This window comes from Monodon monoceros, unplaced genomic scaffold (assembly GCF_005190385.1).
Source record: "Monodon monoceros isolate NGI ecotype Baffin Bay Population unplaced genomic scaffold, NGI_Narwhal_1 Super_Scaffold_20, whole genome shotgun sequence".
Lineage (NCBI taxonomy): Eukaryota > Metazoa > Chordata > Mammalia > Artiodactyla > Monodontidae > Monodon > Monodon monoceros.
In genome coordinates, this window is record NW_021703777.1 from 32392136 (window position 1) to 32415416 (window position 23281).

General features: G+C 48.9%; 1 protein-coding gene across 4 annotated transcripts in view; it reads left to right on the forward strand.

The window, feature by feature from the left end:
- The window catches only part of TMEM131L (transmembrane 131 like), a 159751-nt gene extending 149785 nt beyond the window's left edge, over positions 1-9966 (forward strand). For 2 of the 4 annotated variants that reach the window (XM_029235129.1, XM_029235130.1), the window contains exons 31-35: positions 1269-1351; positions 5725-5845; positions 7280-7371; positions 8724-8863; positions 9558-9966. In XM_029235129.1, the coding sequence (XP_029090962.1) occupies positions 1269-1351; positions 5725-5845; positions 7280-7371; positions 8724-8863; positions 9558-9833 (712 nt within the window). In that variant the 3' untranslated portion in view covers positions 9834-9966. The remainder of the gene's footprint in view (positions 1-1268; positions 1352-5724; positions 5846-7279; positions 7372-8723; positions 8864-9557) is intronic. The other 2 variants (XM_029235131.1, XM_029235132.1) reach the window with 2 other exon arrangements.
- The last annotated feature ends 13315 nt before the right edge of the window (positions 9967-23281 follow it).

Sequence of the window (23281 nt, forward strand, 5' to 3'; positions counted from 1 at the left end):
CAGAAAAGTTTGCAAGAACCTAGGAGACACTCACATGTTTACGGTTTCACTGTGTGATGATTTCTGCAGCATCGGACAAAATAAACAAGCACCATTTACTGAGAGGGAGAAGAGCAGGGTATGTTAGAAGGAGAGGGTTTCAGAGTGAGGAGTGTGGTTACGTTTTAGGCACCATGAGAAGACAGGGGGTGGTATCATAAAAATGGAATGGATGAGGAAAGCTCTATGCGAGCTCCTTCTGTTAGGGGTAGAGAGTAAACCAGGAGTGGGAGGTTGCTGCCAGCTGCTGAAAGGCAGATTGGAAACTGCAGACTACCTTAGTTAGCATTGTGCTGTTGGTGTTTGTTAAAACAAGACTTCCCTGGGGGCTTCCCTGGTGGCGCAGTGGTTAAGAATCCACCTGCCAGTGCAGGGGACACGGTTCGACCCCTGGTCCGGGAAGATCCCACATGCCGTGGAGCAACTAAGCCCGTGCGCCACAACTACTGAGCCTGCACTCTAGAGCCCGCGAGCCACAACTACTGAAGCCCACGTGCCGCAACTACTGAAGTCCGCGCATTCTGAGGCCCATGTGCCGCAACTGTTGAGCCTGTGTGCTGCAGCTACTGAAGCCCGTGCACCTAGAGCCCATGCTCCACAACAAGAGAAGCCACCACAATGAGAAGCACGCGCACCAAAGCAAAGGGTAGCCCCCGCTCGCCATGACTAAAGAAAACCTGTGCAGAACAACAAAGACCCAACGCAGCCATAAATAAATGAATGAATGAATGAATGAATACATACATACATACATACATACATACATACATACTCTTACACCAAAATAGAAGATTGAAGGTAGATGTTATTTAAAAAAAAAAAAAAGACTTCTCTGGATCTTGGGAATTTAATATTCCTCAGCCCTTTTGTGGGTATATACCTTTATGTCTCTAGTATCTTTATGGTTTTTGAGGGGAAGAATTCATGTAAAAACGCAGTCAGGGGCTTCCCTGGTGGCGCAGTGGTTGAGAGTCCGCCTGCCGATGCAGGGGACGCGGGTTTGTGCCCCGGTCCGGGAAGATCCCACATGCCGCAGAGCGGCTAGGCCCGTGAGCCATGGCCACTGAGCCCGCACGTCCGGAGCCTGTGCTCCGCAACGGGAGAGGCCACAACAGTGAGAGGCCCGCGTACCGCAAAAGAAACGAAAAGAAACACGGACTTAGCTACGGAAATTCAGCATTTCCTTGTACAGAGAGGGTCAGTGGCTCATCTTCTTGCTCTCCCCGCAGAGACGTGAGTAGCTTCCCCCGACACGTGGACGCCCCCTGTCCCAGCCTTCCTGCTGGGCCTGCGGCTGTTGAAGAAGATAAAGGTGAGGCGCGTTGCTCTTGCTCCGGACACCGGCCAGGTGTCCATGTCGCGCTGCTGGCCGGGGAGCTTGAGGACAGACAGAGCTGGCTTGTCTGTGCCCCGGCTCTCGAGCGTCGGGAATGCCCCTGTCCTCTCCCCTGGTGTCCTCGGGGCACCTGGCCTCGGCTGCCCCTTCTGCACGGACCCTGAGCTCCGTCCTGGGACACAAGGCACAGGTGGCCTGTGGCCCCGGAGCAAGGTGGGGCCCCTTTACAGGGGTTGCCTCCTCCTTTAGTTCCCTTTCCCATCTAGGATGGCAGAAAAGCGGGGAGCAGACGGAGGGTCCGGCGCCCCGATTAGCCGACTTCCACCTCCCGTGTCTCTGCCTGTCCCCCGTCCCCACCCCTCCCCCTTGTCTCAGAAGCCTGTCCACTGATCCAGCCTCCCTCCTGCACCGGTGCTGAGGCCAAGCGCTGAGCTTCTGCGGCCTCAGCCAGGCAGGGACAGCGGCCCAGGAGCCTGGACACGGGGCCCAGGGAGGGAAGCTGCTCCGAGCAGGGTCTGCCCCGGAGGTTAACTCCAGGCCCCCTCTCTTTCCTTCTCCTTCCCTTCACCTCTCTTGCCTTCGTTTCTCCTCTTTTCTCCTCGCGCCTCCTTCCTGCCTAACCAGGCTCAGGAATGGTGGCAGGATGAGCCTGGTTGTTACCCTCTGCGGCACCGTCGAGCTCTTGCTTTTGCTCACGTGAATCGTGCTGGACTAAAGGTTGCCCAGCACAGTGGAGCACTTTTACTTTGAAGGCAGGAGGCTTCCAGCTCTGTGGTTACAGAGAGTTTATCTGCTGTCAGATTATCAACAGAAATAAACTATTCGTGAGTTGGATCTGCTTACTGGTCCAATAAAGATAAAAGGTTTTGATGAAAAAATACTCTTAAATTCAATAACTTGCTTAGGCAAGATTTAGGGAGGTTTAGAAGGTACCGCCTTTTCTCTTTGAGGTGATAGAGGGGAGAGAGGATTTAATGAACCGTGAGGAAAAAGAAAACCTGTGTCAAAACAGGTACGCCTGCCATATTCTCCTGTCTTTGCTTTTGTCGTCAGTTGGAGAATCGTATGTCATCTAGTGTCTTATCCATGTTGTGTGTGTTTGTTTCAAGTGCCTTTTTACCTCATCTTTGTTAGTAATCTGCAACTACTTTTTGATGACCCGTTACAATCCCTGTTGAGGCCCTAAAGTCACTACAGAAACAGCCCTTGTTCACAGTCACTGTCCACAGGGCCGTTGCCGTCCCCTTCCTCTGCCCGCACCTCCCTCACGCGCCCAGCCTCAGTCCTCCCACCTGCTGTTACGTCACCTCTGGGCCCCCTCCCCCTGCGCTGCGCCCTCCTTGCAGAGCCACGGGCGTGGTTTTGCCCAGTTCTCCAGCTTCTCTGCCCCGTGCCGTGCAGATGAGCGAGACTGGAGAGCAGCACACACAGCCAGCTGGCCGCCACCCTCGCGGCAGCTGCGGCCCCCCCCCCCCCCCCCCCCCCCCGTGCCCACCTGTCAGTCCTCTGCCTGGTTCTCTTAGCTGATGCTTCCTGTTTCCTGGGGATGAGAGAGGCTCCGCCTGCCCCATCTTCCACCCGCCACCCCCGCTGCCCTCCTGCTGCGGCCCGTGGGTTGTCAGGCTGCCCTCCTCTGTGGGGTCCCGCTCCGGCTCGGCGCCGGCGTCGGGTTTTCTCTAACGGGTCGTCCCCACCAGCATCCGTACATACCGTGAGACCTCCCATCCCGTCCTTAACACAGAAGCAGCCACTCTCTCCCTTGACCCCCCCTTATCTGGCTGCTTCTGTGCCCGCCTCTCTGGGAGAGCTGCTTGGGGGAGTTGTCTGCCTGCTGCTTAGATTCCTTTCCTCCTGTTCTCCCTGAAACCGCTGGGGCTGGCTGTGCCGTGACACCGGAGCAGTGTCTGCGGGACCCCAGTGATCTCCGTGGCCGGGGCCCCGTACTCCGGCCTCCTGAGACCTTCTGCTCGGGCTGTGACCTCGGGGGTCCCGGTGCAGTTCCCCTCGGCTCCCCCAGCTCTCATGCTCGTCTGGGTCATGCTCTCCTGGTGGTCCGTCCACCTCCAGCCCCCCGACAGCTCCCACTTCTGCACAGCCAGCTGCCATTGCCATCTGTCCTCGGGCCTGCACCGGTGTCCCGTACAGAACGCTCACCTGCTCAGCCCTACTCCTCACACAGCCTCCCACTCGGGCTTTCTTGTTGCTCAGGCCAGAAGTCTGGGCGTCATCCTGGACTCTTTTCCTCATCCCCACGTGGGATCTGTTGTCTCACTCTCTGGCCCTGCCTTCCAAACAGACCCAGAATCTGATCACTTCTCCCCACGTCCACCGTTCTTTCTCGCCGCAGCCTCCCGACAGATCTCTCTACTTCTCACCTCACCTCACTATCTCGTTGTCTTTTATTTTCTTTCTTTTTGGGATATAATTGATACATAACATTATATTAGTTTCAGGGGTATAACTAATGTAATGATTCATCATATGTACATACTGCAAAACGATCACCACAGTAACGCTGGTGAACATCCGCCACCACCTTACCGTCTCTTTTCAGCACAGCAGCCAGAGGGTTGCTCTTGAATGTGAGTCAGATCACATCACTGTCGAGACCGGGGAAGGGTCTGAGGCGTTTACCCTGCTTATTACGAGCTAACAAGTTAGCCTGCCATGATTTTGTAGCTGCTGCCAGAGGACAAGAGACTCCTGGGTCAGAGAATAGGACGCTTAGCACAGCAAGCAGCCTGAGCATCTTGTAAGCACACTTCCTTCAGGCCTCCAGTCTCTTCGGGGCGATGCAGGGCCGCCCAGATGGGCGACATTATCTTTATTATGCTGGACGAAGCAAACTTGCCCGTTGCTCTAGGGGGAGATCCTGTCTCCATCTTCTGAGGCTTTGCTTAGCAAATATCCTTGGAAAGATAGGTCAGATCGTGGGCAGTCAGAGCATCCATTCCAGGAAGCAAAGAAACGTGAGACCCACAGAGATTCTCTCGAAGCAGCATACACACCCCTCGTTTCTGTGCGGTCTTGGCTTCCGGTCCATTTGGTCATGAGCACCTGAGTGCAGAGGCGATTCTTGGTTGATCTGATCTTAATCGGCTCATGCAGCCTCTGGTTCCAGCGATTCTCAACAGGACTTTCACGGGAGGATGCCCCGCCCTGCAGGACTGACCGTAGGGTGCCTGCCCAACCCCTGAGCGAGGCCCCAAACACCAGGGTGGCCTTAGGAGGTGGACCTCGTCCTTGAGAGACCCCCACAGCTATGACAGCTACGTGGTCTCTGGTGGTGTTTCTTTAAACGCTCGAGGGTCTCTCTGACCACCGTGAGCTGCAGGTCTCCGGGTCTCCAGGCGGCTGATTGCCGCCGGCTCCCACATGGGGGTGCAGCCCTGGGGGCGCACACGCTGCCCGGAAAGCGAGAGTTGTGTCCACGTATTCCTGTCCATGTATTCCCCCCATCCCCGTGTGGCCTGGTTGGCTGGTAGACCTTCGGGTTCCCAGTGCATTTCGAATAGTTGAGTCTGTTCTTTCTTTGTGGAGTTCCTGCCCATGTGCAGATGGCCAGTCTGCCCCTTTAATCCATGCCACCAACCAATGGCGTCCATCCATGCATCCCACGAATGAGCAACGGCTGTGGTGGTGAAGGTGGAGACAAGCAGAGGTGCTGCAGGTGTTTGCTGGGAAGAGCAGGAGCCGGGTGTCCCCTGGAAAGGTTTAGGGGGACGGTGTTCAAACTGAGGTCAGGACCATATTGTTGGCACACCCAGCAGGCAGGCGCTTCCACGGCTTGGGAGCGCCGAGCCGGGACAGGGTCCCTCCCGAGGAAGGCTCAGGTACAGTTGTGGAAAACAGGGCTCACTCACATCATTCCACGCCCGGTACCTGCAGGGTGCAGGGTGTTCTCTCCCCTGGTGCTGAGGTTGGCCCCCTCCACTGTCACAGAATCCTTGTGTCTCATCCCTGGGGCTGTAACAGCACCGTTTTCCCAGCTGCTTACTTCTTCTGTTTGATGTTTGTCTCTGCTCACTTGAATGTCAACGTGTTCACTGCTGTGTCCTGGGAATCCTGACGGGGCTTTGCAGGAAGCAGGCAGGCCCTTGTTGAGTCACTACCATGATCTCGTAATCCGGGCCAGGAGACGGTTGTGTCCCGTCTGAAGTGCAGGTCAAAGCAGCGCGCGGCCCTTGCACTTTACAGACAGAAGGGCTCTAGCGGTGAAGCCGCGCGGGTGATACGGGCTGGGGGCGGGGCTTCCTGGAGGGAGGAGAAGTCGAGCTGGTCCTTGCAGGAAGGGTGGCCGAGGGCTGCATGAGAAGGAGGGGGGCTGAGAGGCCTGTTCTCTTCCGCAGGTCTCTACCCCCCGGGGGACCTGTGGCCCGCACAGCCCGTGTGTGTGACCAGCGGCTTCGGCTGCGCCCTGGAGAGCAGCGGTCCGGCCGTGCTGCCCGCGCCCGCCCCGGTGCACAGCAGGTATGCGCTCCATCCCGATGATGACGGCAGCAGCGGCCGGGTCCGGGCTTTCTCCCCAGCTCCTGAGCTGGGTGTTGCCAGCTGCTTTTTGGAGTTGAGCTGTGGTGTCTGAAAAATTACAAGCCAGGAATTGAGAGAAACAGGGAAGGAAAAAAGTAACAGCCGGTGACCACGTCAGTGTTTTCCTTTTTAAACTGAAAAGACGAGCTATTCATATATTAGATGCAAAACTGAAAAAACAAAAACAGTCCCTCATAATTCCTACCCGCTAACAGAACAAAAATTTCCATTTTTCCTTGGCATTAATCTTGAACACATTTAAAATTTTTAAAGATCGAATAATTTGAGTATTGAAAAATAGTTCCACAAGTGGCAGCTTCTTAGACTTGCCATTAGATTAATCATTCGATTATGAGACCTTGAGAAAATGTTAATATCTGTGTTTACTCAGAATCCAGTTGAAGTTTTATTGGGGAGTTCAGCTTATTATAGAGGTAGTTACTTTCTTATTTCTATAGTGAAAATCCAGATTGCAGTTGGGATCAAAGCATCTACCGTGAGTCATAGTCTGGCCTTGCCCCGAGCGGAAGGTGGCAGTTCGTAGCGGATGTGTTTGAGCCCCCTGGGTGGGTGTTGGGACCCTCTCGGCAGTGTCCCATCCTCCACGTGCTGACAAAGCCACAGCCACGGGCTCTGCCTCTGGTTAGACTTAACAAACGTGGGTGGGTTTTAGTTTGTTTGGTTTTTTTTTAATGTAATACCTTTTAATTAAAAGTGAGAGCAATCTTCTCTTTCAAATCTTGGTCCTGCTTACATGCTTTACACCTAACCATGGGCAAGTTTTTTACAGTCTAAGTGAAAGTACTTCTCTGGCAAACTGAGAGCGGGGTTTTGATCCATTCCCCTTATCTAGGCATAATTTTATTTGCTTTTTCTTGTCTCATTTAAAGAAAAGCTCCCCTGCCCCCACTTTTCCCTGAGTCCCTGGCTCTCTGTACTCAACAGATCAAACTCCATCTCTGACTTTCTTTGGAATTATAAATGACATACAGTATTACATTTCAGTTGTACAACATAGTGATTCATTATTTTTATACGCTACAAAATGATCACCATGTAAGTCTAGTCATCATCTCTCACCACACAGAGTATTACAGTGTGATTAACTGTGTTTCCTATGCTGTACATTAATTACATCCCCATTGAAAGGAAGTGGGCATCCAGTCCAAGCCATCCATCCTGCAGTGCTGTGTCATTGGTGATGAGCGTTGAGTTAGTAAGTCTTTGATTCTGTGACAATAAAGTACTTCTTTAATTTTCCAGAGTTGAGGAATTAGCAGCGATGAGGATGCTGGGCAATAACATCGTACTCCTCTTTCTTTCCTTGATCTGTTGACATCCTGTTTCTGAAACTAGACCCCTTGTTTTTTGTAGCAGTTTCATTGATTGGAATGCAACGTGTGAAGGCCAGTTTCCCAGTGTGTACTGCCCCCTGGAATTGAACGACTACAATGCCTTTCCAGAAGGTAAAGCTATTTGGACAATCCTAATGCCATTCTTTTTTTTTTTTTTTTGGCTGTGTCGGTCTTAGTTGCAGCCCGCGGGATCTTTCATTGCAGCGCACGGGCTTCTCTCTAGTTGTGCCATGTGGATTTTCTCTCTCTAGTTGTGGCACGGGCTCCGGGGCACGTGAGCTCTGTAGTTTGCGGCACACGGGCTCTCTTGTTGAGACACGAGAGTTCAGTAGTTGTGGCACGCGGGCTTAGTTGCCCCGCGGCATGTGGGATCTTAGTTCCCTGACCAGGGATCGAGCATGCGTCCCCTGAATTGGAAGGTGGATTCTTTCTTTACCACTGGACCACCAGGGAAGTCCCCAAGTGCCATTCTTTTATTCTCAGAAAGTCAAAGCAGGAAGGATGTGTGGACTCAAGACACTAACTGCAGAGAATGTGCCTTTAAGAATGATCTTCCAGGACACTGCTGAGTCAGTCCTTCGTGTGGGTCCAGCACGCCTGCCATATGTAATTTTATATAGCCCAAAAAAGCCCTCTAAACCCAGGTGTCTGGGGACTTGTACAAATAACCCTAATCTATTTAGTCCTTCACATTAGGTAGAACGGGGTCATTTGGATCTATGTGGACCTAAACTGTGGATTATCCATTGGATTATCCACTGGGAGGCTGGGGTTAGTTACTCTTTTTAGGCAAACAAGTCCCAGGTGAGGTAGAATCATTTACCTGCTTGTTCCTCAGCATGTCCTGACGCTTACGCCCCTGGATGGTGCTGCAGAAGGAAGGGAAGGAGCTTGAAGGGGAACTTGTGAAAAATTGCAGATTCTTGGGCCCAAGTATAAGTACAAGATGCTTGTACTTATCTGGGTTTTGATATATGCAGTGCTCTATGATAATCACAAGGGGGTGCTGTGGTAACTTTCTTTCTGCCTGTGAGGCTGTGTTTATACCTTCTTACTGCTGTTGGAGAAGGGCTTGGTTTCCTATTGCTTTATCAATGCATATGGTGTATGTGGAGATGGCCGACATTGGCATGACAGGCAGTAAAAGAAAATTTTAAGGACTGGTAAGAACCTTGACACTATTCAAATCTATGGTAGTATTTACTACTATAAAAGTATAGCAGTATTTTAGTGTATTCTGTGTATTAGAAAGAGTCCCATCAAATTATCAAATACAAAAAATTAAGCCCAGAGGAAGAACTTCCTGAGGGCTTCCCAGGTGGTGTGTGTCATGGAGTAATTATTTTATGTTCATCTTTAACTTGTCAATATAGTAAGGCCTTGAGAGCTTTCTGTCTGAAAGTGAGAATTCCATTCTCTCCAGAAAAATGTTCACCTCTGTCGATGTCTCCCATTCTTTGTAGAAAACATTAACTACCCCAATGGCTTCCCCTGTCCTGCCGAAGTTCAGACAGACTTCATTGACCACAGCTCCCAGTCTGCCTGGAACAGCCCCCCAAATGTGCCGACCGCCTGGGGACACGCTGGCCTCGTCAGCTCTCCGGTCAGTGCCGCCCGGCCCTGCTGTGCCTGGGTTCTTTCCAGTGCCTGCCTCGTCCTGGTCTCACTGTAGCTTTAGGATTGGGTTCAGATCAGCCAGAGCCCGGCTTGTTCCCCTTAGGTCACCAGCCACGCTCTGCAGGGGGCTCACACGTAGTCAGATGGGCAGGGGCTTGCAGACACCAGCAGCCAAGATGCCCCAAACCACACTGAGGAGAGATGGTTGTTGATGACATTGAACTTGGGCCAGGAAGCCCTCCGGGATGCAGCTGTGTTCCTGTGGCCTCGCTGACCTTTCATCTGTGGGAGGAGATGAGATGAACCTTCCAGGAAGGTCAGGCAGTGTCAGCGACAGGTCTGGAGGGCTTCCTGCCTGGGGACACCCTCTGTGCTTCTCTGACACTTACTCTGCTGCTTCTTTACAAATAGAGGGCATTCCACCTGTGGGTCCTTCCTTGGGTTGAAAAAAGGTTATCGATAGTTTGATGGGAATTTCATGACCTTCTGTTTGAGAAAAATGGAATTAAAGCCACCCAGGTGGTTGAGAATAGTGTAATAATGTCCAGGTAGCTTGGATTTATTACACTGTGGTAGCCACGGGTACATAGTCAACCTTGCCATTGCCTTTCTAAGGCTTCTTTATTTTTTTAAACATTTCTTTCTTTATTTTTTTTTTCTTCTCCTCATGTACCCTTCAGCCCTACCTCACAAGCACCCGAAGCTTGTCTCCAATGTCTGGACTTTTTGGTTCCATCTGGGCCCCGCAAAGCGACGTGTATGAAAATTGCTGCCCCATCAACCCCACCACGGAACACTCGACTCACATGGAAAACCAGGCGGTCATGTGCAAGGAATACTACCCTGGGTTTAACCCATTCCGTGCCTATATGGACCTGGACATATGGACTAGCACCGCGAACAGGAACGCAAACTTCCCACTGTCCAGAGACTCGAGCTACTGTGGGAACGTGTGAACAAGATTCGAGTTTTGAACAATGTGAATAAAGAGGCTTGTGTTTTGATTACTAGTGTAAACTGGTTGTTGACATAGATTGACGTTGGTGGTTATTTTGGCACTTTTATATGAAAATAAATTTTTTAATGAAATCTGGGTGCTCTATTTTTTTTAATCCTTCACAAAACAGTGATAGAAACGAAGCATCCGTGTGTCCTAACTTCATAACTCAAGAAGCGTGTCAGACACGCCAAATGTTTAAATCAGGACCAGGGCGGCTTCTAAGAAGGTAAGAGTTGAGAAAGAAAGCACTGCAGTGATTGCCCCCTCCGTGGGCATCGGACTCCCCAGGAGCTTGCGGAAAGTGACTTTGATCAGGTGGCTTTCCGAGGGATGCTGCTGTAATGGGCCTGTGGCTCAGGCAGCCAGGATTTTGTTTCAAGTGCTCCGTTGATTGAAACGAGCCTCCAGTGTTGGGAAGCCAGCTGCTAGTCACTTGCCTGGACGGACCAGTCCTGGTGGGCAGGGCTGCTGGGGTGGAGCAGAGAGCCCGGCACTGTTCTGTGTGACAGGGATGTTCCCTCCCCGCCATCAGGCCAGTCACCAGGGGCACGACAGCAGTAGGGACATGCTGGTAAGTGTCCGGTTTCCCTCCGAGCGAACAGGCTGAGTCCAAGTACAAGTACTGAGCGGTTGAGGGTGCTGGTGCGTGTTTGCTAGGCTGGTTTGTATCTGCCTGTCAGTGATCTTAGAAATCCATGTGATGGAATTATCTGTTTGCATGTATAAACTTTGAAAACATTTCAGCTTTTAATAAAAATGTCTTATTTTTACATTTTGTTTTGTCTTTATTGGAAATGGAGTGGGAGAGATTTTTGAGTGGAATGCTGGGTTCACTTGCTTTTTCTTACTCTTTGCCTTGGCTGTGTGGGACCCTGGATGAAGGCTGAGTGTACTGTAACCTGGGACTGCCCTCCTGCAAGGAGCACCTCCGAGCATGCACGGCTACTGGAAACCTCTCAGGCTACCGACTTGGAATCCCCCATCCCCAGTACTGAATAATGCTGAAAAGTAATTTAGGTTCTAGGTATATGCCCAAAAGAAGTGAAACAAATGCTTGTGCACCAGGTTCACTGAAGGACTATTCACAGTAGCCAGAAGGTGGAAACAACCTAAATGTCCATTGATGGAAGAACGGATAAGCAAAATGTTGTATATACAGACAATAGGATATTCAGCCTTAGAAGGGAAGGAAATTCTGACACATGCTACATCATGGATGAACCTTGAAAACATGCTGAGTGACATAAGCCCGTCACAAAAGTACAAGTATTGTATGATTCCACTTACATGAGTTACCTAGTGCGGTCAAATTCAGAGTCAGAAAGTAGGATAGAGGTTACCAGAGGCTTGAAGGGGAGGGGGATGGGGAGTCAATGTTTAATAAGCTCAGAGTTTCAGTTTGAGGAGCTGAAAATGTTCTGAAGATGGATGGTGGTGATGGTTACATAACTGTGAATGGACTTCATGCCACTAGACTGTATACGTAAAAACGGTTAAAATGGTAAGTTTTGTGTTATGTGTATTTTACCAAAATAAAATAATTTAGGTTGATGAAAAATGCCCCAAAGCATTTTCAATATCAAGTTCAAAACTTCCCCACCAGAGAGAGTCTGAGACATTTAGATGCACGTTCTTCTCTCTGCTCAGATTGTTGATCTAATTTATTTTCCTGCTTCCACTGATCCTTCAATTCCCCATCAGGAAAGACCAAAGCAAGTTTTTATTCTGCTCTATACAAAAGAAAGTAAAACTCTGCGCTTTAGCGGGAATATTATCTTCAGCCATAAGACTAAAATCAGTGATGGGGGAACTGGAAGTTTTTATTCATTTAAAAATATTTGCCAGGCACCTCCCAGGAGCTGGGACCTGTCCAGGGGCTGTGGGTACAGCAGAGGGCAGGACAGACAAGGTCCTGCTGGCACATTCCAGGAGCAGGGTCAGGGAAGAAGCAAGCAGAAGGTCCAATGAGTATTTCAGGTCCTGGCAAGTGGCGAGAGGCCAAGGGGTGATGTGACCAGCAGGGGAGGTGGCAGGGGTACCTGGGGTATCAGGGGAAATCTCCCTGCGGAGGTACATCTGAGGTACAACCTGGGTGACGAGAAAGCCGGCGGCGCCCAGATCAGCGGGCCAGAGCCTCCAGCAGAGGAAAGAGCGAGGACAAAGCCTCCGCAGCGAGAGGCCAGGGCGGCTGGGGCCCCGTGAGTCAGGGCCACAGGCACAGAGGCCGCGGGGCAGAGGCCGCCTCCCTAAGGCCTCGTAGGCCTCCGAGGACAGGATGGGAAGGGCAGTGGGCACCACTGGGGTGTCTTAAGGGAGAGGGAATGTCATCTGATTTGAGTGTCACAGACACTGAGGGCTGGATGGAGAGCGGTCCTGGGGGGGCAGGGTGGGAGGGACAGTCCCAGCAGTCAGTCACCTGCAGCAGCGGGTGACAGGACGGTGCCAGCAGGCTGGGGTGGAGGGGCGTAGGGAGGCCAGTGCCCCTGCTGGGCCTCGAGAGCTGGGTCCTGCTGGTGCCCTTGACCGAGAGGAAGAGCCCCGGGGCAGGGGGAGGGTCTGGTTGGGAGCGGGGGGCTGAGAGGTCCGTGCTGGACTATTCGGTGTGGGAGGCCTCATACCCAAGTGCAGACGGCACGGACGGAGGCTGTGGCCCCGACAAATCTGAAGGTCGGTGGAGTTCAGGATTGGAGAGCGGGGGGGGCGCCCATCCTCGGCGTCCAGATGGTTCTAGAGCAGTGGGAGTGCCTGGGGCCTCTCGGGGAGGAGAAGGGTCCTGAGCACTTAGCCAGGGGCCCCCGTGTTTAGAAGAGGAGGTGGCGGCAGAGAAGACTGAGGCGGAATCGCTGAAGAGGTCAGAGGCCCAGCGGGGAGGCAGTGGCCCAGGCTGGGTCAAAGGCTGGGGCACCCGTCAGGTGAGGGAGCCCTGAGGGCTGCATCCAGCCCATGACCCTTGTGCTGTCCTCAGCTGTTCCAGCCGCAGCCAGTTGACACGGGAGACGGAGGTGGCAGTGGAGAAGGCCAGCTGTGGGGAGCCGGACACGGGGACACGAGGCCAAGGTGGGAGAGCGCTGGGCCTGCTGCGTGCGTGCTGAGGGCGAGGCCCGGGCAGAGAGGGGGCAGGTGGGGCCCCTGGGTGTCACTTACAGGCACCTGAGCCTGGACGGACAGGGGCACTTCACCGCCCATGGTGGGAGGGACGGCAGAGACCTGAGCAGAATAGGTCTATTTATGAGAGAAGTGACAAGACGCCCAGGTTTGGGTTGCACATCATGGCCTCTGGCCTGTTTTTGTGGATAAAGTTGTACTGGAACACAGCCACTCCTCATTCCTCTTCCAAACAGGGCACAGCCTAAAATGTTTACTCCAGTCCTTTACAGAAAAAGTTTGCTGATCTTTGCTCTAGGGGACGGAAGAGCAACAAGAGAGCAGGAACCTTGGTCTCCGACACCGCAGAGGCACCTGCCCTCACAGCCCTGGGCTCCGACTGCACTGGGAAGGGACACATAAGTTCTCTCTTGTTTGGCTACTGCTGTGTGGGGTCTGTGTTACTGCATCAGTGCTAATACAGCCCTCCTCTCTTGTCTGGTTCAGTATTGTCTCTGGTGCCTGGCGTAGTGTCTGATACACAGGAGTGTGTGGAAAGGAATGAGTGGGAGGGGCGTGTGTGAGCATAAGTATCTGGAAGTAAAGAAGTGAGTCTTAATAATTAGGGAATACTTCGATTATTCTGTGGCTGACCAAAAGCAAAGGCAGGAGAATTACCACAGTTCCTTACATACTAAACACACACACATACATACATGCTCTTACATACCAATCTCCATGTACAGAGCTCTTCATGACAACTGTTACTACATTGGATTATGTTACCACCGGGGAAAACCTGAGCAAGAGTCAGTAAGTAGAGTAAGTAAGGTGGTGGAGGCTGACCCTGCCTATCAGGAGCTTTGATTTTAATGGGAGACTCAGCAACGAACATCCCCTTTGGGGCCAGACTTCGTGGGGTCTAACTCCAGCTTTAGCACATTCTTAAATTTCCCATGCCTCAGTTTACTCTTTCTGTAAAATGGGGATAATAATGGTAACATACCTCATAGAGTTGCTGGGAAGATTTAATGAATGAGTTTTTAGATAGTGCTTGGCACATAGTAAACCCTCAATTGGCTACTTTCAGTATTCCATATAATTGCTATCACCAGTTTAAATGAAAGAACATGAAACAACAGGATACATAGGAACTTAAGTCTCAGGGTGGGAAGGGGCAAGTGAAGCAGGCATTTGTACATTGCTGATGAGATGGTAAATTGGTGGGCAATGTGTATTAGGTACCTTGAAAACTCTTCTAGGAATTGACTCCCAAGGAAAACAGTAAAAAAAATTGTGCACAAAAATCAGTTTTCTATCGCTGCTGTAAAAAGTTCCCACAAACTTGGGGGCTTCAAACAACAGAAATGTATTATCTTACAGTTTTGTAGGTCAGAAATCCAACAAAGTCTTGCTGGGTTAAAATCAAGGTGTTGGCAGGGCTGTGTTCCTTTGTGGGGGCTCTAGGGGAGAATCTGCTCCTTTCTCGACTGCCCCAGCTTCTAGGGGCTGCTTACATTCCTTGGATCACGGCCCCCTTCCTCCATCCTCAAAACCAGCAACGTGGAACCCCTCTGACCATGCTTCCATTGTCACATCTTTTTCTCTGACCACAGCTGGGAAAGTTTCTCTTCTTTTAAGGACTCGTGATTGATTCGATTGGCTCCACCCAGATTAACTCCCCATCTCGAGGTTCTTAACTTAATCATACCTTCAAAGTCACATATTTTTGCTATGCAGTCACATATTCACAGGTTCCAGGGTTTAGGATGTGGACATCTTTGGGGCAGGGTTGTTATTCTGCCTATGATGTATGAGCAGATGCATTACAGTGTTTAGAACACTGATGAATTGCAAATAAATGTTCCACGATAGGAATAGGTTTAAATTACAGTACATTCAGATGTAGGAATATGAGCAAGCCTCTAAAAATCATTGTAAGAGAATGACATAGGCAATGAAAGAGGTAGGATACAGTTTATACGCAGTATGAGCCCATACTGAATTTGGGGCAGGGGCAGTGGGAGGTTGCACCATCTGGTGGGTGGGATTGTGAGTGATTTTCATTTCCTATTTTGTATTGATATATATATTTTTTGGATTGTCTAGTATAAGCATGTAAATACTATCACTCCACCTCCTCCCAAAACTTTTAATTAAATCTTAAGGGAAAATATATTTTATTTAACAATGGTGAAAGTAAGTATGTTAAAAACAAATGCTAAAGTCCTAATAAAATTTACATTATGCTATAAAATGACATAATTTAAAGGCAAAGGCAAAGTGAAACTTTCACTAAGCATTCCCTAATAAAAATCCTATAAAATGAGGTATGTAGTAATTACCTGGGCTAGGATTAAAGGCATATAAGAATATCTTTAAACACTCGTAGGCAACATACAAAATGCAATGCAGTCTAGTTACAATTAGTTAAAATACAGGGCAAGTATTATAAAAATCACCTTTTAAATACAACTTTAAAAAGATACATATGATATTTATGCAAACTCTAATTAACATTTCAAAGTAATTATTTCTGTGTGACCCAGACATTTGAACAACTTAATACTCCCGCTGGAGTATGGAGAAGATGTCAGTAAAATAAAATGTATTTATTTGTCTACCTAGAATGTATGTAGTATTTATAAAGGAAAACTCTTACTTTAGAAACTGAAAACAAAAACTTTACCCAGTGTCATTTCATCTGGATGGATGTTTATTCCAATTGGATGTTTATTCATTCGCTGTAGATGTAGAACTTATTGACAATGTTTAAAAAAATGGAAGGGACAACAACAAAAATGGAAGGAACAGACCAAGCGCCGTGACCTCAGGACTGGGTGGGCTGCAACACTGGCTCGAAACATGACCACTGAGTCTATTTCAATATGAAAAGCAATTCCTGCCACAAAAGGAGCAAGCAGCGCTGGGTTAGGCCACGTCCCCCAATCCATCACCTATTCCTGAACCACAGTGCTGCTGAAAAGAAACCAACAACTTGTTTGCCTTCCTTCTTTAACTGAAAAAGTTCATTAAATCAGAATAATGTGTCAAAATCCAGGGCTGAGTGTGTATTAGTTGGGAAAGGCTAGGTTACTCTGCAGAAACAAACGGATCCCCAAACAGGCCCTAATGACACTCCAGGGCAACTGTCCTCTGGTGGGACTCAGTAGCGAGGCCACTGTGCTCTTGTGACTTGACCGTCTCCACAAGCAGTTTCCCCGTTTACATCCACAGGAGGGTCTGACAAGACCCAGCCTGCTCTTCCGGGCTTGGCCCCGGCAGTGACGTACAGTACGCCCATACGTCACTTCCGCCTACAGCTGGTTGGCAGGAACCAGTCACGTGGTCCCACTCGGGGAAAGAGAGGCTTTCACTTGTCTGAGCAACGGGTAGCAGATGCAGCTGAGCCCTCCTAATGTGTAACCACGCTCTACAGTCTTGGAGAGGGTTTCTTTATTTCCCCCCTAGTTGCAGAGGTTTATGGAGTCTAAACCCCACACAGCCAACAAGGCCTGGGCCTCCTTGTGGGGAGAAGGCCCTGCAGTGCCAGCGGAAATATGACTTGCGGCCCCTCCATTCCGGGAGTTCCTCAAAGTTGAGTGCTTGTTCCGTGTACCCGGCCGGCACCCACGCTGACAGGCTTCTACATCCCGGGGAACTAGATGCAGCTCACAGTCCCTGTGGTATGTGTCTGCCCTAGGAGCCCAACCTGGTTCCTCAAACACAGGGTGTGCTCCCTGTGTTGCTTCTACTTCAGAAAAATAAGGTTTAAGGTCACAGGCACAAATATATGTCAATTACTGAATAGCTATTCAAAAACAGTTTGCCAGAGTAACTAGTAGGCCTGAAACCCAGGTAGCCAAGAAAGGGATCATTGCTGGAGTAAATCTGAAACAGAACTTGGAGAAGTGGATAGTGGTTATACTGGAGGAGGTAATAGGTTGGTTTCCTATGTTTCACTTCCTGATGGGAAGTGAAAGTCTGGTCAAGTTAAACTGGGGATGAGATGAAGGCTGAAGCAGTCTTAAGCTCACGATTTTATGCCCAGGCTACAATGAGAAGGATGATGAAAACAATTGTGGGATATTACTCTACGTGTCAAATGCGAGACAGCCTCCGGGGCTGGGAAAAGCTGGTAGCTAGCAGGAAACAGTAGACGTGCAAGTGTGAGAAAAAGACAGATTAGGCTGGGGTGTGGCCAGAAATGGATTTGAAAGGCAGGCCTGAGACATGTTTCAGAGAAGGGGGCTGTCAGGGCAGGCAGAGGGAGCTTGGCCGCAGAGGAGGTGGCCATGCTGCTGACAGTCAACACCAAATGCTTTTTCTCTGACCCAACCAGAAATCTTGCTTTACAAATGCTGGGGGTTTTGCCCACAGCAACCGTAATCCTCTCTTCTCCCCCTCACTGTGTTACTTCTCCACCCTGGGAATGACCTCTTACATGGTACTGACTTAAATCCATCGTGGCTCTTTCTCAACTTTTTAAGAATAAGTGGAAATACCTTTATTGTTTGTTCTGTCTGTTGTAGAAAATATGGATAAGCAAAAGGAAAAAAAAAAAAAGAAAAGAAAACCACTGTAATCCTAGCACCCACAAACAGCAGTCAGCATTTCGCTATGTTTCCTTCGAGACTTGTGTATATGTGTTTTTACAAAAATAGGATATACACACTATTCCGTGAATTGCTTTTCTCATTTAACATTCTATGAAAAGCTAGATTTATTTCTGAATGCCTGTTAGACATTTTACCCATATTTCTCAATGTGTCAACATGAAACTTATCACTTCTAATCTATCCCTACCTTAAATCTATGCCTGAGTTTGCTCATTTACTAACATTCATTTACCACCTTCTGAGTTCACAGTAGGGGCCTAGGTGCTTGATAGTTAACAGATAAGTCAGCCCAGACACTCTCTCTTCCCAACCCTCCTCACGTTTAATTGGCCACTAAATTACTCATTCATTCAACAAATATTTGTTTCATCTGTCCTGACGTGCCCTGTAGGTAGCCCGTGTCCTCATGATTTGCTCATTCAATAAAATTGAGCAGCTATTATGTGCCACACTTTGTTTTGTGCTCTGGACATACCACAGTAAATAAGACAGGCATGCTCCCTTCTACCAGGGTGCTAATAATCTAGAGGGGGGAAAAAAATGATACATCACTGCCTTAGTTCTTGATTACTGCCTGACAAATGACCTCCAGCTTAGTGACTTAAAATAACAACAGTTATTATGTCACAGCTTCTTCGGGTCAGGAATCAGCACAGCTCAGCTTGGGGCCTTCTGTCTCAGAGTTTCTCTCACAGCTGCGTTTGGGGTGTCAGTCAGGGCTGCAGTCACCTCAAGGCTCAGCTGGGGGAGAATTTGTTTCCAAGCTCATTCATGTAGTTGTTGGCAGGATTCAGTGTCTTGCTGGTTGTTGGCTGCAGGCTGGCCTGAGTTTTTGGCCACATGCACCTCCCCATTAGGGCAGCTCGCGTCAGCAGAACAAGCAAGCGGGCTGGGGGTGGGGGAGAGAAATAGAGAGAGAGAGATCGGAAGAGAAAGGGAAGACAGAAGTCATGCCTCTAGGACATAATCTCAGAAGTGACCTGCCATCACTTTGCCATATTCTCTTTGTTAGGAGCAAGTTCCTAGGTCCTGCCCCCTACTCAAGGGGAGGAGATGAGTAGTAGGAAGTGGGGGCCTTCGGGAGCCACTTTAGAAGGTTGCCTGCCCCCGTCATAAATAGACAAGACAATTCCAGCTCATTTCGGAAGGAAATGAAACAGGGAGAAGACAAAGAGTGCCTGGGAGTGTTGGGAAAGGGACTCCTGAGTGAGCGGGCAGGGGAGACCTCATGAGGAGGGAACAGGTAAACAGGGACTTGAATGACAAGAAGGATCCTGTCTGGGAATACCCAGGCCTCCCTGACAGGGGAACAGGAAGTGCACAGGGGGACAGAGAGCTTTGTGTGTTTGAGGAAGAGAACAGAGGCCAGTAACATGGAAGAAAGTGAGTGATGGGGACACGGTGACTGGTGAGGTGAGAACCTTGTAACAGACCTTGTAACAAATCACACAAGGTAAATACTGTCTCTGTTTTGGAATAACAAGTAACTTCCCTAAGATCGCACAGCTTGGAAGTGACGTAGCACACATAAAGATTTGAACTTGGGTCTACCTGATGCTAAAATCCACATATTTGCCCCAGCAGCACCCTGCAGTTCATTGCGGAATCCACTAGAAGGGATGAGTTGCAAAGGAAACCATAAGCAAAACGAAAAGACAAACTTTAGAATGGGAGAAAATATTTGAAAACCAAGCAACTGACAAGGGATTAATATCCAAAATATACAAATAGCTCATGCAGCTCAATATTAAAAAAACAAACAACCCAATCAAAAAATGGGCAGAAGATCTAAATAGACATTTCTCCAAAGAAGACATACAGTTGGCCAAAAAGCACATGAAAAGATGCTCAACATCACTAATTATTAGAGAAATGCAAATCAGAAGTACAATGAGGTATCTGCTCACACCAGTCAGAATGGCCATCATCAAAAAATCTAAAAACCATAAATGCTGGTGAGAGTGGGCAGTAAAGTGAACTCTCTTGCACTGTTGGTGGGAATGTAAATTGGTGCAGCCACTATGGAGAACAGTATGGAGGTTCCTTAAAAAACTAAAAATAGAGCTACCATATGATCCAGCAATTCCACTCCTGGGCATATATCCGGAGAAAACCATAATTCGAAAAGATACAGGCACCCCAATGTTCATTGCAGCACTATTTACAATAGCCAGAACATGGAAACCACCTGAGTGTCCATCGACAGATGAAAGGATAAGGAAGATATGGTACATATATACAATGGAATATTACTCAGCCATAAAAAAGAATGAATTAATGCCATTTGCAGCAACATGGATGGACCTAGAGATTGTCATACTGAGTGAAGTAAGTCAGACAGAGAAAGACAAATACCATATGATATTGCTTATATGTGGAATCTTAAAAAATGATACAAATGAACTTATTTACAAAACAGAAACAGACTCAGACTTAGAAAACAAGCTTATGGTTACTGGGGGGAAGGGGGAGAAGGGATAAATTGGGAGATTAGGATTGACATAAACACACTACTATATATAAAATAGAAAACTAATAAGGACCTACATAGCCCAGGGAACTCTACACAGTACTCCGTAATGACCTATATGGGAAAAGAATCTAAAAAAGAATGGATATAGGTATATGTATGACTGATTCACTTTGCTGTACCCCCGAAACTAACACTACATTGTAAAAACTTAAAAATAAATAAAAATTAAAAAAAAAAAAAAGGATGAGTTGGGTGATCAGCCACCCCACTGGCCCAGGATGGAGGAGTTGCCTAGGATGTGAGACTTCATGGCTAAAACCAGGACAGTCCAGAGGAAACCAGGATAGTTGATCACCCTAGGTGAGAACATGACCACTGGGGTCTTTGATGTGATATTAAACCCAAGCTGAGTCAGCAGCCTTGAGTCAGCCAGAGGAAGACTCAGCTGCGTGTTTTGTTGCCAAAAGAATAAACTGTGGAATAGCCCCACCTTGTTGCTAAAACACGATGTTTTAAATACTGAAGTTTTGTTGCCTTTTGTTTTTCTCAGGTCATTCCTGTGAGAAAAGCTGGCCTAATACAGAGGTGTGGTCATGGAAACTTAGGACTGGGAGAGACCAAAGCTGGTCCCCGCCCAACCTCAGCCACTGAGCAGGACACAGGGCCCAGGGCAGGGCTTCCTGTTCCTCAGACATCTTCCTACTGGGCATCCTGCTTTCAGCATATGTACGGATACAAGTGCCTCGGGCCCCTTCCTGAATCACACCTCCCCCCCTCCCCACTCCCCCCACCTCAGTGAGGCGCCTAGCCCCTGGGAGGTGCTACACAGCAGTCCAACAAATGACAGTGACCTGTGCACAGCAAAGTGAGATGGGACTGAAAAGCTCACACCAGCGAAAGCTGGAGGCTGAGCTGCAGACGTTACTTGGCTCTGCTGCTTTTACCATATCCCGGTGACTTGAAGCAGGAGGTCAGTGGCTGGAAGATAGCCCCAGTGGCATTGGCCGTCTCTCGTTGAGGCAACTGACCTTCACTTCCTGCAGACCACCTCTCTTCGTGAACCTCTCCTACTGCAGACGCTGTGACCCGGAGCTTCTCTGCTCCTCACAACCACTCCTCTTCCTGGCCTCACTCTTCCTCCAAGAGTGAGTGACAGCGTGACTGGGCCCTCGCCGCCTTCTCCTCCTTCCCAAAGAGCCCCACGCTCAGCTGGAACTTGCGCTTCTAAGCTGAAGACCTCCTAAGGAATCTCAGACCAGACTGACTTGATCTAGTGACCGAGGTAGATCATATCCACTCCCTCTCTGAACAGCACCCCCTGTGGGTGGGATATACTCCACGCCCCATTGTCAGGCTTGGCCTGATTTCTTGCTTTGGCTGTGAAATGTGGGCAGAGTGACAGTGTGCTCGTTTCCAGGAGAAGATTTAACAGGCGCCGCATGGCCGTTTATCTCATACGCTTCCCTCTGCCACCGAAGGGCATGCTCAAATAGAGGCTTGTCTTTCAGCCTGGGATTCAGAAAGAGACAACCAAATACCTACTCTCTCTGTTTTCTACAGAACCTCCGAAGCTGATGGTATCATAAAAAGCACATCATTGAAAGGTGACTATTTGCAAATGGGATCAGATCTCTAAGAATGACTGGATAGGAAGCTTCTGCCCAATAATTATTCAAGGTGAAATGGAGAATTGATACATTCTGAAAGAGTACCTAAAATAATGCCAAGATCCAATACTCAGAGACGTATTACAAGTGACTTCTGAGAGAGACAAGCTTTAAGAGAGCTCTGCTTGCCCCACCTACAAAGGTTGGGTTATGGAGTGTGTGGGCTTTTGGTTTGAATGACAAGGTGTTGAGATAGTCTATTCTTAACAGAGCAACCGGAGCCGGAACTTTCAATATGTCAGCCCGTGTCACACTTGCACGCCATACCCACCTGTGGCTTTCCATGACACGTGAGAGCCATGACCGCCAAGAGCCTGCATGACATGATTCCCACCACCCCATCTCCCACACTGCCCTTCTTTCTCACTTTATTCCAAGCACTGGCCTCCTTACCATCTCTCAAAGACACCAAGAAAGCTTCTGCCTCCAAGGCCTTGCACCTGCTGTTCTCACCAGCCAAAACACTCACTCCCTACATGTCCCCATGATACTCCCTCTCTCCCTTTAAGCTTCTATCCTGGTCTCACCTTATCACCCACGTGGAGACTATACTTCCTTGCCCTTTATTGCTTTTGTTAGAATCAAACACAGACGGAGACTAGACTTGAGAATTTCCTGAGTCGTCATACAAGCAAAACTTATTGTAACTTAGTTTTGCAAGACAAGTGAGGTTACTAATTCCTACTTAAGTTTTGCATTGGTTTTACTTCTGTTTTTTATGAACTTTTGAAGCTTTGGATAATGAATTTGAGCACAAGTCACATCACTCCTGGTTTGAAGCACTTCAGAGTCAATGTATAATATTGATGTTTGCTTTCTTCTGCAGTGAGAGGGCAGACCACATGTTCCAGATGATTTGACCACAGGTGGGTGCAGCTTACATTAGCCTGAATTGCTGAGTCACTACCTAGAGCAAAATCTCCCTGGAGACTTGTCTGGACCCTCAGGGGTCTCTGTATGTTTGTTACAGCAGCATAACCTAAGCTATCCTGATTGATACCCATTCCCACATGCCATCAATCCCTCTCCCCTTACACTACTTTGTTTTCTCCATAGTATTTATTATCACTTGACATGTTGTATATTTACATGTTTGTTTGTGGAGGCCATTAATGTTACTCACCAAATATTTCCATTTCTCTGCCCTCTGGACATGTAGGATGGGGCCGTGTTCCAGAGTTTCCCTTGTGCACAACAACTGGCCCCTCTGGACTCATCCTGGGTCCCAATGTGACAGACAGACCCTAGGCTGGTCCCCACGATCCCTAAATCTTGGTGTTCATGCCCTTGTATAATATTCTCCTCTTGAGTATGGGCAAGAGCTGTGACTTACTTCTCACCAATAGAATGTGGTGAACGTGATGGGGTGTCTGTCCTATAATCATGTCACGTTGTATAAGACCCCTGTCTTGCTAGCAGACTCTGTCTGTGCCTCCGGCTTTGAAGTATCAGCTGTCATAAAGTAAATGGTTGTATTGGAGATGCTCACATGGCCCCTAGGAGCCAACAGTGACCCTGAGCTAGAAACAAATCCTCAACCCACGGCTTCAGGAAATGAATT